This window comes from Crocuta crocuta, unplaced genomic scaffold (assembly GCF_008692635.1).
Source record: "Crocuta crocuta isolate KB4526 unplaced genomic scaffold, BGI_CrCroc_1.0 scaffold619, whole genome shotgun sequence".
Lineage (NCBI taxonomy): Eukaryota > Metazoa > Chordata > Mammalia > Carnivora > Hyaenidae > Crocuta > Crocuta crocuta.
The window spans coordinates 1,864,350-1,881,642 of NW_027533395.1; the positions used below are offsets into that span (position 1 = coordinate 1,864,350).

Consider the following 17,293-nt stretch of genomic DNA (forward strand, 5'->3'; position numbering starts at 1 on the left):
AAGATGGACAGCCAGAGCAGCCAATCGAGTTATCGGAACAGGGGACTGGGCGGGCGCCGGCTCACAGAGCGGTTAAGGCCCCTCGAGCCAAGGGCCCAAGGACCCGGCTCGGACTACAGCCTTTCCCTATATCCATCCCAAAGTTCTCCATCCAATGGTTGCAGGCCAGCCGCCCTGCCTGCGGACTACGGGTGAGGGGAAGACGGAGGCGGCGGCGGCTGAACCCGCCTGACAGGCTGGGCCAGTGACAAAGAGCCGGTGGCCCAGGCCGAAACCCGGGAGCGATCCCTTTGGGGAAGATAACATAGACCCCTTTAGAGATAGGAAAGACGCAACTCACGTTGTCGATCACGACAGGCTGGTTGGCGATCACATCGTAGGACTCCATGGCAGAAGAATATCTCCTTCCGAAGAAGGAACTGCCAGCCGGGTCTGCTGCTAACGCCACCGACACGCATGCGCAGTCTAGCCACCGGTGCAAGGCGGCTGGGGAGCGGCCGGACCTCTCCTCCGAAGAACTACAACCCCCAGCATGCCTTACACCTGGGTTTAACTTGCCAGGCCCCTTCGAGCCCCGCCTAGCTTGAGTAGGGCGGTGTCGCATTTCGACGCACAGTACCCTGGGTTTTGTAGTCTCCTTAGATGAATAGACGGGGACGCAAGATTGATGGCTGTATTGCATGCCTGGATCTGTAGTTTCACTGAAGGGATTCGCAGTGCATGCTGAAGTATATAGTTTTCTTGAGTACTTGTCTGTAGTTGGGTTTCAATTGGCCAGTAATTCGTGTATGTTTAGATTTTCCAGGTCAGTCCTGCCACCAGTTCCCCTGTACAATATAAGGTTGCTATGTTTTTATTTGGGTCAATAAGACATCAATAAACATTTATCAGCATCACATTCTAATAAAGGGACATTTAATACACACACACACACACACACACACGGGGAAGGAGGACATACTCTCAGAGCAAAAGAAAATGCATTTTATAAAATTTGCCTTTTGGAAAAAACCAGCACATTTATGCTTCTTTTCGCATTTTTCCCTGGGTAGGTGTAAACCATGCAACAGGCTAACATTGGCCTGAAGACTGTCATTTGTAACTACGGGCACAAATGTTCTTTTGGTCATTAAAACATTGTTCATTTAATAGCTTCAGGAACTGCTTTTTTTTTTTTTAATAGTTTATTGTCAAGTTGGTTTCAGGAACTGCTTTTAATCTTAGTATCTCTAAGATAAATTAAAATTAGTATCTCTAATTTTCATGGAGAATTAGAATTGACATTGATGAATGAGAAAATGGAGGTGAGAAGTTTTGTGTCTACTGCTTTCAAATGACCTCAGTGATTTATCTCCAGATTAGGCAACCCTTCTCTTCAAATTGCAGGGACCCTTTAGTCAATAGCATTGGTAATTAGGACTCCCTTCTATTCCTTTCTCTTGGAATTTCTTACTGTACACAAGAAAATAATTCTCAGCCTGGTGCCTTGGGAACTAAAAATTCTCCCAGAGATGCCTGGCTGACTCAATGGAAGGAGTACATGACTCTTGATCTGAGGGTTGTAAGTTCCAGCCCCACAGTGGGTATAGAGATCCCTTAAAAAATATAATCTTTTAAAAAATTCTCCCAGTTACAGAAAGTCAAAGGTAATGGGAAAGAGCAGCTTAATAGTAGATAACGAATTTTGGTGTTCTTCAGGGCAATCTGCATGCATCTGCATAAAACAGAACAAAGAAGAGATTGTCATCATTAAAAGCATTTATCAAAAAAAATTACCAAGTCTTGGTGCTCCTGGGTGGCTCAGTCGGTTAACAGTCTGGCTCGATTTTGGCTCAGGTCCTGATCTCACCATTCCTGAGTTTAAGCCCTGCATAGGACTCCACGCTCTCAGAGCCGATTCTCTCGGGAATCTGCTTGGGATTCTCCCTCTCTCTTTCTGCCCCTCCCCTGCTCAGGTGCTTTCTCTCTCGAAAGAAATAAACAAATACCAAGTCTTTTATTTTTTTTATTTTTTATTTTTAATTTCTAGGAGAGAGAGAGAGACAGCGTGAGCAGGNGGGGAAGGAGGACATACTCTCAGAGCAAAAGAAAATGCATTTTATAAAATTTGCCTTTTGGAAAAAACCAGCACATTTATGCTNGTGAAAGTCGGACGCTTAACCGACTAAGCCCCCCAGGCGCCCCATACCAAGTCTTTTAAATTGATCCTAGTTTAACTAACTCTTGCCACTTTTAACAGGACTCCAAAATAAGTATTTCCACATAGGACCCCTGAATTTGGCGGTGTTAGCGTCAGTCAATAAGGTCAATAGAAATTAAAAAACAGTAGGAAACATTCAGATTTATAATCTATTAAAACTAATGTCACACTAATGGACGAATGAATCAACCCGTTATTGTCAGATTTATGTCTAAATTCTTGTGAGCAGCGTGTCAGTAGAACAGTGACAAACTCTGGAGGCGCACTTCCCATTGCTTTCGTGGGACCCTAGCACCTCAGAATGCCTCTACATCGCTATTTAAACCTGGGTTCCTCCTAACACTAGGGGGAGACCAAGAGCCTTGGGATACCCTAACACAGGGAGAGGGAGGCGGGACCTATTGTCAAGTCACGCCTTCCCCAACTGTGACTGGCACACATACTAGCCAATGGATGCCGGGATAAGGCGCGTCGACGCCCCGCCCCCTTGAGCGCCCCGCGGCTCCCGAGGCACCCTCTGGCCGTCTCTGCGGCGGCGACGGCCTGGGCAGATTGTGCGCCGTGCGCAGGCGCGGAGCCTAGACCTCGCTGCAGCCCCCATCGCCTCGGGGAGTCGCACCCACAGAGTCCGCCTGCTGGCGCGTCAGTGCTCTCCCTTTCGTCCACCCTCCCCGGTCCCCCTAGCGCCCTACGCGCCCGGATGGCGGAGCTGCGGCCTAGCGGCGCCCCCGGCCCCTCCGCGCCCCCAGCCCCTGGCCCTAGTGCGCCCCCGGCCTTCGCTTCGCTCTTCCCCCCGGGACTGCACGCCATCTACGGAGAGTGCCGCCGCCTTTACCCTGACCAGCCGAACCCGCTCCAGGTTACCGCTATCGTCAAGTACTGGTATGCCCTGGGCCGCGGGGAGAAGGACCGGGGCGGGCTGGGAAGGGTTAGGGCGCCGAGGGCCAAGTCATTTGCGGGGGAGGAGGAGGTGGAGAATGGTTAAAGCACTTGGAAGGAGGGCGTCCTGCTGCGAGGGAAGGAGTTAAGGCTCAAGTTGAGAATGGGGACAAAGGGGTTAACGGAGCCTGTGGGTAGCAAGGGGTTAACGAGGGAGGGGGGATGAAGGGTTAACTGGGATTAGGAGAACAGAGTGAATCGGGGGTGTGTGTAGGGGGGGCGACAGGAGAGAGGGAACTGTAAACGTGGTGAAAGGANCTGGGAACCCCGGCTCTCCCGTGGATTAAGAGGGGGAGCAAGTTGCGAGATTGTGTTTGTGAAGAGTGGAGGAGGAGGTCTCCTTTGATACCTCCCCAGTAAACCCAGACGTCAGGTCGGTGCCGTGCTTTCGCGTTTGAAGTTTCACGGAGCAAGTTTTCTCGATAAACTTTCTGCTTACTCGGCACAGTTCTTTCTCCAAGCAGAGCTGCCTATGGCTCTGAGGCTGCTCTGCTTTAGGACATTGACTAGAGTAGAGGCAGATCAAGGAGAACCATGGTTTGGGATTGAAGGGGACCACAGTAAATAATGAAAATCTAGGACGTGGACACGGAGGAAAAGAAGTGCAGTGAGATGTTAAGAGGAGCTTCCTGTCCACAGCTTCAGGATTTATTTAGGCTGTAGTCTCTCGGAAGCAGAGAGTAACCCTCAAGTGGCTCTGTAACGATCAGACCTGTTTACAGAAGCGCTGCCCTTGGGGTAGGAATGGTCCTGTCTTGTTTCCCATTTCTGTTTGCAACCTCCTCTTTCTACAGTCTTTGGGCAAGACAGGTGTTCTAGGGACTCTGACAAAGAGCCTGTCTTCATGGCCTTTCTGAACCAAATTGAGGAATTGGATGAATCTGTCCAGAGCTCCATTCATGCAGGCACTGTGTTAGATGATCCCCTTCACTGAGTCTTGAAAAACTGACTCTTCAGGAAGCAGCTTGGAATGTAACCAACAGGGCAGGTAGACCCAAAGGGGGAGGCTGATAGAATCTATGTCTTTGCTGGTTATCTTTCCCTTTGGGACTGAGTCTCCTCCAGGATAACCTCTTAACTTCCTCTGGAGGTGGCAGAAACTAGACCGGCTAGGGCTGAGGCCAGTTCCCTGTGTCAGTGGGAGGATGTAAAGAGGCTGACAGCATGGAGAGCCTGGGGACCAGGTCCTACGGAGGACCTGGGGACCTGGTCCTACGGGAGGGCCATGTCTGGTAGCCAGGAGGAGGTGTGGCCCTCGAAACAGTTCTCCTTGGCAGGCAAACTGCTCTTTGGTTGAGAGGAGTTCCTGAAGAGAGCTTCTGAGTGAAAAGCAGTCCTTGCTAATTTAATCACCCATTTGCATTGCACCTATATATTTAAATATGTATTGTGGTGAAATCTATTGGATTGTGTCATGAGAAAAGTAGACCTGGTTCTGTGATTGTATTTGTTCAGGCCTCCTTTGAGTATACAACAGAAATCCCTACACGAACTTGGGCAACTTCTTTTATGTCACGCAATTAGCCACGAAGGATAGAGTTGTGTGCTAAAAATATGAAAGCCCATGCAAAGGACTAAGACTGATTTTGGTACCTTCCCCCCAGTCGCAAACTTATTAACCAGGCAGGACTATCTTCAAAAATGGGGTGACATGTAATGACAAATAAAGAGCATTTAGTGAAATTAGAAATGCTGGCTAGATGCAGAAAATATAAGGAGCAGCTCAGTGACTGGTTCTAAGATTTGGAAGGATTTGCATAATAAGATTCTGAAATTAATTCATTGATATACCTCCCATTTGGGATCCCACAAGGCCTCGTTAGCAGTTTGCCTGACCAAGGCTTCCTGGGTCTGGCTGTGGCCCCGTGTACCTTGAGGTTACTTTTTCTTGTGACGGAAGTTTAGGTGTTTGTCTGGTGGACATTGGCCAGCAGGAACATCCTGGCTGAAAGCCAAGACTTTAGGGACAGGAGCGGAAACACAGGCAGAGCCTGTACCCTGGAGCCGCTGTGGCCCTGCACCTGCCTTGTGGAGTGTAGTTAGGTGTTCAAGGAAGTAAGTTCAAGGAAGAGCATCAAGGGATGCTCTGGGTCCTTAGATAACATCTTTTTCTAAGTGCGAAACATGCTTATTTTCTATATACTCATTTGCTTCCCGTCAGGTCTGTAAGAACCAAACACTCTGTGCTTGGGGAGAAGGTTAATTTTGTCTGACTCTTGGTTATTCCCTGTAGTTGTAGTTTTAAGATAAATCCTCAGGGCGACTGGGTGGCTCAGTTGGTTAAGTGTCCGACTTTGGCTCAGGTCATGATCTCATAGTTCGTGGGTTCGAGCCCCGCGTGGGGCTCTGTGCTGACAGCTAGCTCAGAGCCTGTTTCAGAACTGTATCTCCCTCTCTCTCTGACCCTCCCCTGCTCATGCTGTCTCTCTCTTTTTTTCTCTCTCTCAGAAATAAATAAAACATAAAAAAATAAAAAAAGATAAATCTTAGTGGCACCTGGGTGGCTCAGTTGGTTAAGCGTCCAACTTTGGCTCAGGTCATGATCTCATGGTTCGTGGGGTCGAGCCCTGCGTCGGGCTCTGTGCTGACAGCCAGCTCAGAGCCTGGAGCCTGTTTTGGATTCTGTGTCTCCCTCTCTCTCTGACTCTCCCCTGCTCATGCTGTCTCTCTCTCTCTCTCAGAAATAAAGAAAACATTAAAACAAAAACTAAAAAAATAAAAAGGTAAATCCTCATTCCTTAATAATCTGTCCCCTGAGAGACTTGGCCAGAAAGAGGGCTGCAGGGGTGTGGCAGATAGAGCGTGGAACTGTGGATGCAGTTTTGCCACTTGTTGCTGGATGGACCGAGGCTGAAGAAGGAGCAAGATTGGGAATTTGCAGCAAACCCCGGCAGATATGAAGACTGTAGTCACTCCCATCTGTTCCGGGGTCCTGTACCTACTGTGTGGTTCTTTCAGGGATAGCTACCCTTTTGTTTCCTCCTTCCCCCAGCAAGTTTTTCTGTATTCAACTGGCTGTGGAAGTAGTCTAATGATTTGGCCAAGTCAAAGTTAAGGGAAGACACAGAGATGTGTCCCCTTTCCTAATCCACTTAGTTCAGATTCTTAGCTATTTGTAGCAACTCTCTTACAAGTTCTATAAATAATTTAGCATTTCCTAGCAGAAATTAAGGATTTCTATAAAGGCAAGTAATACCCTGACAAAGGAGGATGAAACCAGACCTACTATTTTTTTAAAATGTTTTATTTATTTCTGAGAGAGCGAGAGAGCGAGACAGCATGAGCAGGGGAGGGTCAGAGAGAGAGGGAGATACAGAATCTGAAACAGGCTCCAGGCTCTGAGCTGGCAGTCAGCACAGAGCCTGACGCAGGGCTCGATCATGACCTAAGCTGAAGTTGGAGGCTTAACCGACTGAGCCACCCAGGTGCCCCTAGACCTACTATTTTTAAATAGTATTTAAATTGCATGATACGGGCACATGTGCTGGGATCAAATGTAACATGTATTTTATTTGGTTATTAGTGTTCCTTCAGCATACACTCCCAATTGCAAAGAGCACTCCGTCAGTGTCTCAGGGACAGGCAGAGTTTTTGCAGTCTGTGGAACAGTCAGATGTTTGAGGCAGCTCAAATGGAGTGTTTGGGGGCTAAATGCAGACTTCCTTCCGCTGATGGTTTCATTTAGTCTGTTTCTCAAGTCTTCCAGGTTTCCCTATCCATTCTGAAGAAACACAGGACTTTTTTTTTTAAGAACACTAATTGCTCTACTAAAGGAATAAAGGAAACCCTTATGGAATTAAATCCTCAGAGTAAGATAATGACTGAATCTCTTCTTCAGCTGCTTCTCTGTTGGAATTATGCGGGGAGTTTAATGTGGTCCTCAGAGGCCCCAAATTATTTAATATTGTAGCTCTACCTTTGAGGCGACAGTCTCCTAGGATCATCTTCCAAATGCAGGAGCTCACAAGGCTCAGCCTGGCCTGCTGCGATTCTCTGCAGAGCTGGGCCAGCCTTGGTTTGGCCTTTGTCACTTGCATGATAAAAGACCAGCTTTGGTCTGTGGGGTGCGGGCCGGGTCTGGAAGCACTGGGTTTGTTTAGAACAAACTGTAATTAACATAGGGCACAATATAGTCTTTCAGGAATTAGCTGTCTAAGAGGCAGGAGTGGAGCTGAGCCTCTGCTTCCAGGAACAATGCCCATTGGAGATGCTCAGGATGGTCTTTCAACAGAAGCCAATTGATTGACTAATGCACCTCTTGCTTTGAAGCTTGGCATGTAGGCACCATGGAAGAGAGATAATCCCTGCCAATTCCATTTGGGATTGGTAATTTGAAACAGGAGCAAGCAAAAGGGACAAGCACCCTGTCTGTTTTATTTCTAAAAGAGTTCCTGCATGTTGGGGATAGGAGAAGGGAGCCTCTTGTGCTTACGGAATCAGGCAGCTTCTAGCTGTCCAACCCTTGGTCTTGTCCGAGAGAGGTATGGCCTCCTTTTAGTTATCTTTCATTCCATGTTCCTCTGGAATGGGCTCTTTAGATTTGTAAGGCATAACTGCTTAGCTTCACACTGCCTGCTTTCAGGCTCACACTGACTACCTTGTGTTTTGTCTTTTGCAGGTTGGGTGGCCCGGACCCCTTGGACTATGTTAGCATGTACAGGAACGTGGGGAGCCCTTCTGCCAATATCCCTGAACACTGGCACTACATCAGCTTCGGCCTGAGCGATCTCTATGGTGACAGCAGAGTCCATGAGTGAGTGTATGACACCGCCTTCCTTCCACCTGTCCGTTTCTTAGCCTTGAGCCTTATTTCTGGGGTTTCCCTGAGCAGGGGTGATAATGTCCTAGTTCTGTGAGATTGGCATCTCTCAGGTAGAACCTCTGGGTTTCTGCCCCCTGCTTATATCTGCTTATGCCGAGTGATCCAGGCCAGCACCCGAGCTCTGTTCATCTGGTGTGAGACAGTGTTCATGGTGAGCAAGTGTTCCAAAACCGTCGGATTTTCCTAAGCTTGCTTTGGTGTTTGAGCTCAGGGGACAGGCAGCATAGCTATGACCTGGAATTTGAGTTGATGCCTTTAAGTCTACTTATTTTATTCCCTCTAGCTTATTATGAAACATTTTAAACATAAAACAATGTTGAAAGAATTTTATAGTGAACACACAAATACTCACTACCTAGATTCTGCAATTAACATTTTACCTATTTGCTTTATTATGAATATATCCATCTCTGTCCTTCTGTTGATCTTACCTACTTCCTTTTAACCTGCAGTTGTCTGTACTCAGATTATTCGTAGTACATTTTTTATTCTAGTCTAGTCCCAATTTCTGCCCTGTACATTTCTAAATCCTACCTGCTTTCCCCCCTATAATCACTGAATTTAAACACATTTTAATATTAAGTTAAACATAAATTTAGTATTAAGTCAGCTAAAACAATAACAGTAACACTAACAATAATGAAAGCTAACATTTATTAAGCATTGATAATGAGCCAGGTATTCTTCACTTTGTATATATAAACTAATCCTATTTTCAACACAGTCATATAATACTGGTAGATACTCATATTTGCCCCATTTTATGGATCAGGAAACTGAGACACAAAGAGAATCTATAACTTGCTTAAGGTCACATAACTTAGAAATGGTAGTGCTAGGATTCTAATGCAGACATTTTGGCTTCAGAGTTCATGCTCTTTTTTTTCTTTTTTAATGTTTTTTAAGTTTGTTTATTTTGAGGGAGGGAGGGAAGGAGAGAGTGCACAAGCAGGGAAGGGGCAGAAAGGAGAGATAGCATCCCAGGCAGGCTCTGTGCAGAGCCTCATGTGGGGCTTGAACCCATGAACCATGAGATCATGACCTGACCTGAGATCAAGAGTCAGATCCTTAACTGACTGCACCACCCAGGCACCCCTCTTTTTTTTTTTTTTTTAAATGTTTTATTTATTTCTAGGAGAGAGAGAGACAGCGTGAACAGGGGAGGGTCGGAGAGAGAGGGAGTCACAGACTGAAACAGGCTCCAGGCTCCGAGCTGGCAGTCAGCACAGAGCCCGACGTGGGGCTCGAACCCACGAACCGCGAGATCATGACCTAAGCGAAAGTCAGACGCTTAACCGACTAAGCCACCCAGGCGCCCCTAAGGCACCCCTCTTAATGACTCTGCTTTCCTGTTTCTTAAACAATTATATCATGTACTCCAGTAAGTTACTATCTGTAATTAAAACAGAATTTTTTTTGTTCTGTTTTGTTTTCATTTACACTTTTTCGTGGGGAGGATTCTTTTCTTCATTTAAATGTTGTTTTCTGGGGCACCTGAGTGGCTCAGTAGGCTAATCTTGTGACTTTGGCTCAGGTCATGATCTCACGGTTCATGAGTTTGAGCCCCGCATCGGGTGAGCACAAGCCACTTCCCTGCTTCCGGCGAGCTCGAGCCCCGCTTTGGGTGAGCCCTGCATCTCTCTCTCTCCTTCTCTTTATCTTTGCCCCTTGTAGGTTTCCCTCTCTCTCCCTGTCTCTCTGCCCCTTGCTCACTTGCACTTGTTCTCTCTCTCTCAAAAATAAATAAGTAAATGTTGTTTTCCTTCCCTTCCCCCTTGTTAGCATGGTTAATCAAGAGCTGATTCTATTTCTATTATCATATTGTCTCCTGTTTTTTTTTTTTTTGCTTCTTGTCTTCTTTTGCCTCTTATACTATCTTTTCGATATCTTGGTGATGACTACTTAGCATGTGTAGGTTGAAAGACTAGCAGGGTTCTTCCTGCCCTGCCTCAGCATAAGAGGCTGATTCTGGAGATGATGATGGTATCATGATGAAGATGATATAATCCTTTTTTTTTTTTTCTTTGTTGTAGTTCTTACTAGCTTCTTTATCATTGCATCAAATACTTTACAATCTTACCAGGTTCTTTTGTTGTCTCCATTTTATAGATGAGAAAACTGAGTCACTTAGGGGTAAAAGAATTACCTAAAATAAAAGAACTAGGATTCACTATCTTGAGTCCAAAGTCTGGCTACTGGACTACTCTACCTCTCTGGTCACAGGTCCAATCCAACTTCCTCTTCTCTCTTTTGTTAAGCAGGGGGCCCAGGCCTCATCTCCTTACTGATCATGTGTCGAGTGCAATGCCTGCCTTTACAGCCTTCCAAACAGATCCATTGCAATGTCAGCAGAAGGCTTTGGGAACAGTGAATTAATCTTGCCTGACTGGGGACCCTGCATTACAATATTAAAAATGGAGATAAAATAGCAAACAGATGTAGGGAGTAAAGGCACTATGCTGGACTTTAATGTATATTTTTAATAAGAACCTGCAGAGTGCAGTGAGTCTATACCTTTTTGTTGACAGATTTATTCCAGTCAAAAGAATATCATTTCCTATGTGGCTTGCGGAATCTTACAGTCTACCTGCTTATTAGATATGGATCCAAGGCCCAAAGTGACAAGAAGAACATAATTGAGAAAGCCCCATATTTCAGAGGGGCAACCTCTGAATTTTAAAGAGGGCCTTCCTTACTGTTTTTCCATATTTGAGAGTATCCCTTTATATGTGTATCACTTCTGCATGATAAAGCACTTTGATATTTGTATGTCATTTATGACAATAGTGAGATCTCCATTTGGGTTGTATCTCACCACTGGAATCTAGTTTTCTGATATTATGTCCTGCCTCTAGAAGGACACAGAAGGAGTGTTCTTGGATATTTACCCAGTTCTGGTCTATATTGCAGAAGTCAAAAGTATCTTTATAGTTGGCCTTGTGCTGGTGTGACTGGTCTCTTCTCGATCCTGGTAAGTGTCTTGGAGAAAAGCTTGCTTTTCCAAACATTTCATGTGGCAAGGCCTCTTTGAAACAGATTTAAAGATTCTTACTTAGTTTAGTGTTTGAAGTTGAGGTCAGAAAGGTGAGTGTCCTCTTATCCAGTTTAAATGCTAAGAAATATTCAATTGGACTTGTGGCAAATGAGTCTGGTAATGTTCTTCTCCCACTCTCTTTTCTCTTTCCATTTGGTGAAAAGAGGGCCGAAGCATTGGTTCATTTATTCAGCATACATTCCTCAAGCACCTATTTTGTACCAGATGCAGAACATCATAATAGGTGTCTTAGGGAGAAAATGCCAAGACATAATTCCTATCTTAAGGAGCTCATGTTCTAGAGGGGAAATAAATATAAAGAGAAGGTTATAGTACTGGGTAATAAATGCTGTAGTCCATGGCTGAAGAACATGACCTGGGAGCAGAGTAGAGGGTGTGACTTTTAGTCGGGCTGCTGGATTGGAAGAAGCTCCAGGGAGGAGGTGACGTTTGAGAGGCACCTGCAAGCTGCAGGCCAGTAGGAAGGGCACAGGGGTGGGGTGAGGAGGAAGGATCTGCACCCTGACACTCGAGGGGGCTAGTGCTCACTTTCAGGATTGAGGGGACTTTAAAAATCTTCTGGCCCAGTGTTTCCCAAACTTCTAGTGCTGCCTTCATGGTTTTTGCCATGTAGTAAGATCATCTACTCTATGTCTCTTTAAACTAAACCCCCTTTTGGGGTGCCTGGCTGGTTCAGTGGGAGGAACATGATTCTCTTGATTTTGTGGTCATGAGTTCAAGCCCTACATTGGGCATAGAGCTCACTAAAAATAAACTAAATGACCCTCCCCTTTATAAAACTATTATAAATATATTTTTAAAAGTTTAGTCACTACCATGTATGGAAACCAGTATCACTTCCCATAATTTAAAGGTAACTATAGAAAAAATGCAGCGAGGGGCGCCTGGGTGGCTCAGTCGGTTAAGTGTCCGACTTTGGCTCAGGTCATGATCTCACGGTTCGTGGGTTCAAGCCCCACGTCGGGCTCTGTGCTGACAGCTAGCTCAGAGCCTGGAGCCTGCTTCAGATTCTGTATCTCCCTCTCTTTCTGACTCTCCCTTGCTCATGCTGTCTCTCAGAAATAAATAAAACATTAAAAAAAGAAATAAATGCAGTGATAACAAAGCAATGTTATTACATTCTGGCTTAATACTGTTGCTTGTCACAGAAGATTCTAAAGCTGAGGCCATCTTTCTCTTTGTTCAAGAGATTAGCAAGTATGAGAGAGGTATTAAAATGATACACTAACACCAAATAAAGCCTGGCCCTAGACATGATTAGAAAAATTGAAAGTGAATTGTAAAGGGAACTTTTTTTTTTAAAGTATGATTCAGTACTGTTATTGTCACAGATAGATAGGAAACACTGATCTAGTTCGTGTCCTTTAATTGTCAGTAGAGGAAAGCACAGTGGCCTGCCCAAGGCCATACAGCAAGCAAATGAGAGAGGCAGGGTCTCCCAGCGTTCCCACTCTTCTATGCTGTCTTCCATGACTGGGAAGAAAGGAATGCATGGACATTGTTTGTCTTTAACATAATAACAGAAGCAATTTTTTTTTTTTAGCTTTTACTCTATTCCCGGTTAGTGCTAAATTCTTTTTATAAAGTTATTCCTTTATGTTATCCCCATAGTGATTCTGTGACACAGGAATTCTTATTACATCTTGCTTATAGATACAGAAATTTAGGCTTAGTGAACTTCCTGCATAGGTGGCAAATTAGAAGCCAGGTCTAGTGATCCCACACCCTGTATTCTGAACCACTGTGCTGTATTGCCTTTTCATTTTATTTTATTTCATTTATTTGTTTTTTAAAAAATATTTATTTTTGGGAGAGCACAAACGGGGGAGGGGCAGCCAGAGGGGGACAGAGGGATCCCAAGTGGGCTCCACGCTGACAGCAGTGAGCCCGATGTGGGGTTCGAACCCATGAGTTGTGAGATCATGACCTGAGCCAATGTCGGACGCTCAGCTGACTGAGCCACCCAGGCGTCCCTGCCTTTCCATTTTAATCAGTTACTGGCATTTATGAAATGCCTGCAGTGTGCCTCCTCCCATTAAGATCTTTCCTTCTCACAGCTTGTCAAGGATAGGGACAAGCAGAAGTCCAAGGTTCCCGTGCATGTCTTCTGGCTCCTAGCAGGCTTGCCATGGGCGCAGGAGGGGACCCCACCCTAATGGTCCTAAAAGGAGTGAAGAGCAAGCTGGTTGCATGAGCCCTGAGATGGCCAGGTTCTTCCCCTCTTCACATTTCACCAAAGGAAACAGGACAAGAGAGCACTTGTTTGAATTAAAAGGCTCTTAAGAAACTCTTTCTGAAGTTGGAGAGATGGAGCAAGTTCCAGCTCCGGCAGCCACAGGCGAGGATGGAGGGCTTTTCTATGAACCCTGAAGGCTCCCCTCAGCCAACTTCAGCGGCCAGGCTCGTCCTGTGGCTCTTCCCGTGGACTGGGATGGGGTGAGCTTCAGCTGCCAAGTGCCCGTTGGTTGTGGCCCTTCCCATTGTGGCCGGCAGCTGTGGACTGGAACGTGGCGATTTGCAGGGCTGTGGAAGAGGTTGCTTCGGCACCGCTCTCCGAGGGTTTCTAGCCGCCCTGGTAGTGCCAGCAGCCCTGGCTGGACCCAGACTACCAGGGGCCTAACCAGGGTGCAAGAGGCTGGCCGGTTGCGCAGTGTGTTTGTGATCTCAGGCCAGGTTCCCCGGTGGGATTCCGCAGGGCAGGTCATCTGCTGTACGCATCGGCTGGTTCCAAAGGCAGCCTCTGTGTCGTGCTGGGCCCCAGGCTGGCAGCTCCGCAGGGGAGAGCCCGTGCCCATGGTCGTTCTGGGCTCGGCCCACAGACGCTGGCTTCTTGGCAGGTATATCTGTGGAGTTTGGGGTTGTTCTGGCTCCCCTTGGGGCAGGACCTGCTGCTGCCTGGCTTTCTGTGGCTGCCCTGCTGGGTTGCTAGAGGATCTCCTTTTCTCTTCAGGTTCCTCTAAGTTGGGCTCTGTACCGAATGAGTTATTTATTAAAACACTGGATACAGATTAACTTTTCCACTTGTTGTTTTGTGTGGCCTTGGTCCCCTGCAGTTGGGAAATGCTAATTTTCCCTCCCGAAAGCTGGGTTTGCAGGAACTTTTTAATGTGTCATTTCATCCCCCGGGGTTTCCAATGGAAATCCTGTCTTTGCCGTAATACACCTATCCTGGGAGCATGTCCCTCCTCTGGTCGGGCCTTTACTTTCTGCCCAGAGCTCTCAAGAAGCTGACGACTGGAATCCCTTCTGTAAACCACCCACAGATGGCAGGCCCGGCCCTCCTGCTGACTGGCACAGTAGGTTGAGGAAGTGCTGTGCAGGCCCATGGCAGGCCAGGCCTCCCTGAGGCTCTGGTCCCTCAGCCGTTATCCCAGAGGTGTCGGGTTCCGGGAGGACTGTGTGAAATGGTGGTGCTGTCTGCTGAGGGCAGAGGGTCTGGGCTACCTAGAAAGAGTGGGGTGCCCTTGGCCCTCGCCCAGGGTGTAATGGCCAGCAGCAGGGCTAGAATTCTTCTTGAAGCTGAAACCACCACTTAGGGTTGGATTTCAGGGCCCAGATCTCTTAAGTTTTGAAATGTTGAGAATTCCGTTTCTTTTGTAACCACAGGAAGACCTAAGGCTTTGTGGGGCTCCTAGCAGATCTATGTGGGTATGTAGCTTCATCCTTTGAAAAAGCATTTCATCTGCAGTGTGGATCATCTCCTCCTTCATGGGGTAAGGATTCCAGATTTTTCAGTTCAGACAGTTGAGACAATTCAGACAGGGGACAGTTGGGAAGAGGTTCCTTGAGCTGGCCCAGTCAAACTCTACAAGGTTTGAGCAGCCTGATTATCAAGAGTGACTGCCTCTTACAGTGACATTGGGCTGGTCAGCGCTGGAAGATTTCCTTCTCTTTCCACAGAGAGATGCAAAGACTTGGAAGCCTTTATGGGTTTGACATGATTGGGTCTCTCAGTCCCAGGAATCTTCCCCCGTTCAGCCTGCCCTTCTAGCGTCCCATCTTCCACACCCAAGGCTTTTTCCATATTGAATGCTGGTCCTCACACCTGCCATGTTCTGGGTCTCAGTTTCCCAGCGTTTCCCTTGCCCAGAATTCTGACTCAGGGCTCATGACTCTGGACTTTAATCTTTGACTCCTCAATTCATTCTTCCATCCTGCCTCTGAGGTATCCCACTCAGTTACGTTTCCTGTTTCAGTAGTGTAGTTCAGGTGTCGAGTCCTAAGGTATGTGTGCAGTAATCTCGTCCTTTCTGACCCAAGCTCCACAGGAATGGTCTCCTCACACGGCATGTACCTTGTAGCTCACTGCCCCGCCTGCCGAGCTGTCTGACACAGAGCCTGGAGTTGCATAGCACATCTCCCCAGCAAAGCTATCTTGAGTGTCTGATACAGACAGAACATTTGGGAAGGTGATGTGTTTGGATGGGGTGGGGGTCCAATGAGAAGTTATACCTAACCTTCTGTCCTTGAATCACCCCACATCTGCTTGATAAAAGATGGCAGAGACCCTGGGAAAGAAGACAATGGGGTTTGGAGCTGGGAGCAGTGTTTTTGGCTTTGGCTGACTTCCGTGGCTTTGAGGCTGCCTCCCCTCACCCTGTGATCTTCAGCGGTTTGAAAAACTCAAAATATGTTATAATAATTGTAAGCACTTTAGTTCTCACTATGTGCAAGGCACTGGTCTAATTTCTTTCTCTCAGCAGTTCTGTGGGGTAAGAATTGATATCTTTTTTATAAGGAAACTGAGGCACAGAGACATTAAGGAACGTAGGCACCCAGCCAGTGAATGCTGGAGCTGGACTGTGAACCCAGGCAGTCTGGCTTCACCAGTCCTCACCCCTCCCTTCCTCTGCTTGCACAGGAGCAGAGTGGGGGGCAGCTGTTACAGTTATGCACCTAAGTTCAAAATATCTTGGCTTAATGGAGTGTGAGTAGTTAAGCAGGAAGTGCTTTGTAGGAGAAACGTTGAGCTGGATGTTGAAGTAACTTCGTAGAGAAGAAAGAGCCTTGCTGGGTAATGGCAAGAGGGTGAAACCGGACTGTAGGTGACAAGATCCTGTGTCATCTTTCCAGTCAAGGCCTCTGCTGCCTTACTGTAGTCGTTTGTAGTAAGTTTCCAGGAAAAATCTGCAACTCTTAAAAGCATACAGGTGATGCTCCTAGCTTGCGTGTCAAGGTCACACAGTCACGCTTCTTCAGGGGTCAGGGATGTGCCCGGCATTCCATCAGCCCAGAGCATGTCCTGGCCAGGTGTGTGGGGGTCTCCCTTCACTCTCTCTGGGGAGGGCATGTGGAAATGAGGAACACTTCAAAGTTGGGAGTTCCTACAGCCTATGGCTGAGGCATCAGCAGTGTTGATCTGGGAAGGATATTTGTTCTGATATAAAGGTATCTTGTCACCTTGGAGAGGATATTTTTTTCCTCTGTCCAAATATTAATGCAAATTAGTATGTTACTTTGAAAACATTTTAATTCCTGAAATTAATTAATTAATTTGTTTTGGTAAAATATACATAACATGCAATTTACCATTTTATCCATTTTTAAAAGTTTATTAAAAAAAAGCTTTAGGGGCATCTAGGTGGCTCAGTGGATTGAACGTTCAGCTTCGGCTCAGGTCATGATCTCATAGTTTGTGGGATTGAGCCTCACAGCACAGAGCCTGTTTGGGATTCTCTCTCCCTCTGCCCCCCCTTCAAAATAAACATTCAAAAACTTTTGTTTAATTATTTTAAAAATTGTAATTCCAGTATAGTTAACATACAGAGTTGTATTAGTTTCAGCTGTACAACATAGTGATTCATTAATGTTGTACATTACTCAGTGCTCATCATGATAAATATATTCTTAATCCCCTAACCTACTTCACTCATCCCCCGCCCCCCACCTCCCCTCTGGTAACCATCAGTTTGTTTTCTATAGTTAAGAGTCTACTGTTTGGTCTCTTTTTTTCCTTTGTTTATTTGTTTTGTTTCTTAATTTCCACATATGAATGAACTGTAATGATTTTTTTTAATCAATGGACTTTATATTCTAGAGCAGTTTTAGGCTCAATAGAAAATTGAACAGATAGGACAGAGTTCCCATACACACCTTTACTTTCCTTTTTTTCTATTTCCCCTGTTCTTAACATCATGCATTACTACAATACATTTGTTACAATTGATGAACCAATACTGATACATTATTTTTAACTGATACCCACCGCTTACATTAGGGTCACTCTTTGTGTCATACAGTTTTGTAAGCTTTTTTAAAAATATATTTTTATGGGCAC

At 46.1% G+C, this 17,293-nt stretch overlaps 2 protein-coding genes across 7 annotated transcripts in view; one reads left to right on the forward strand and one right to left on the reverse strand.

Moving 5' to 3' along the window:
• ACTR1A (actin related protein 1A) overlaps positions 1-478 on the reverse strand; it is a 17,525-nt gene extending 17,047 nt beyond the window's left edge. Inside the window, exon 1 of the mRNA XM_077748341.1 lies at positions 341-478. Within this exon, the coding sequence (XP_077604467.1) occupies positions 341-388 (48 nt within the window). The 5' untranslated portion in view covers positions 389-478. The remainder of the gene's footprint in view (positions 1-340) is intronic.
• A 2,257-nt stretch (positions 479-2,735) lies between these two features.
• SUFU (SUFU negative regulator of hedgehog signaling) overlaps positions 2,736-17,293 on the forward strand; it is a 113,715-nt gene continuing 99,157 nt past the window's right edge. For 5 of the 6 annotated variants that reach the window (XM_077748386.1, XM_077748384.1, XM_077748387.1 and 2 more), the window contains exons 1-2: positions 2,736-3,082; positions 7,758-7,892. In XM_077748386.1, the coding sequence (XP_077604512.1) occupies positions 2,901-3,082; positions 7,758-7,892 (317 nt within the window). In that variant the 5' untranslated portion in view covers positions 2,736-2,900. Of the gene's footprint in view, positions 3,083-7,757; positions 7,893-14,686; positions 14,730-17,293 lie in introns of those variants that run through there. The other variant, XM_077748389.1, reaches the window with a different exon arrangement.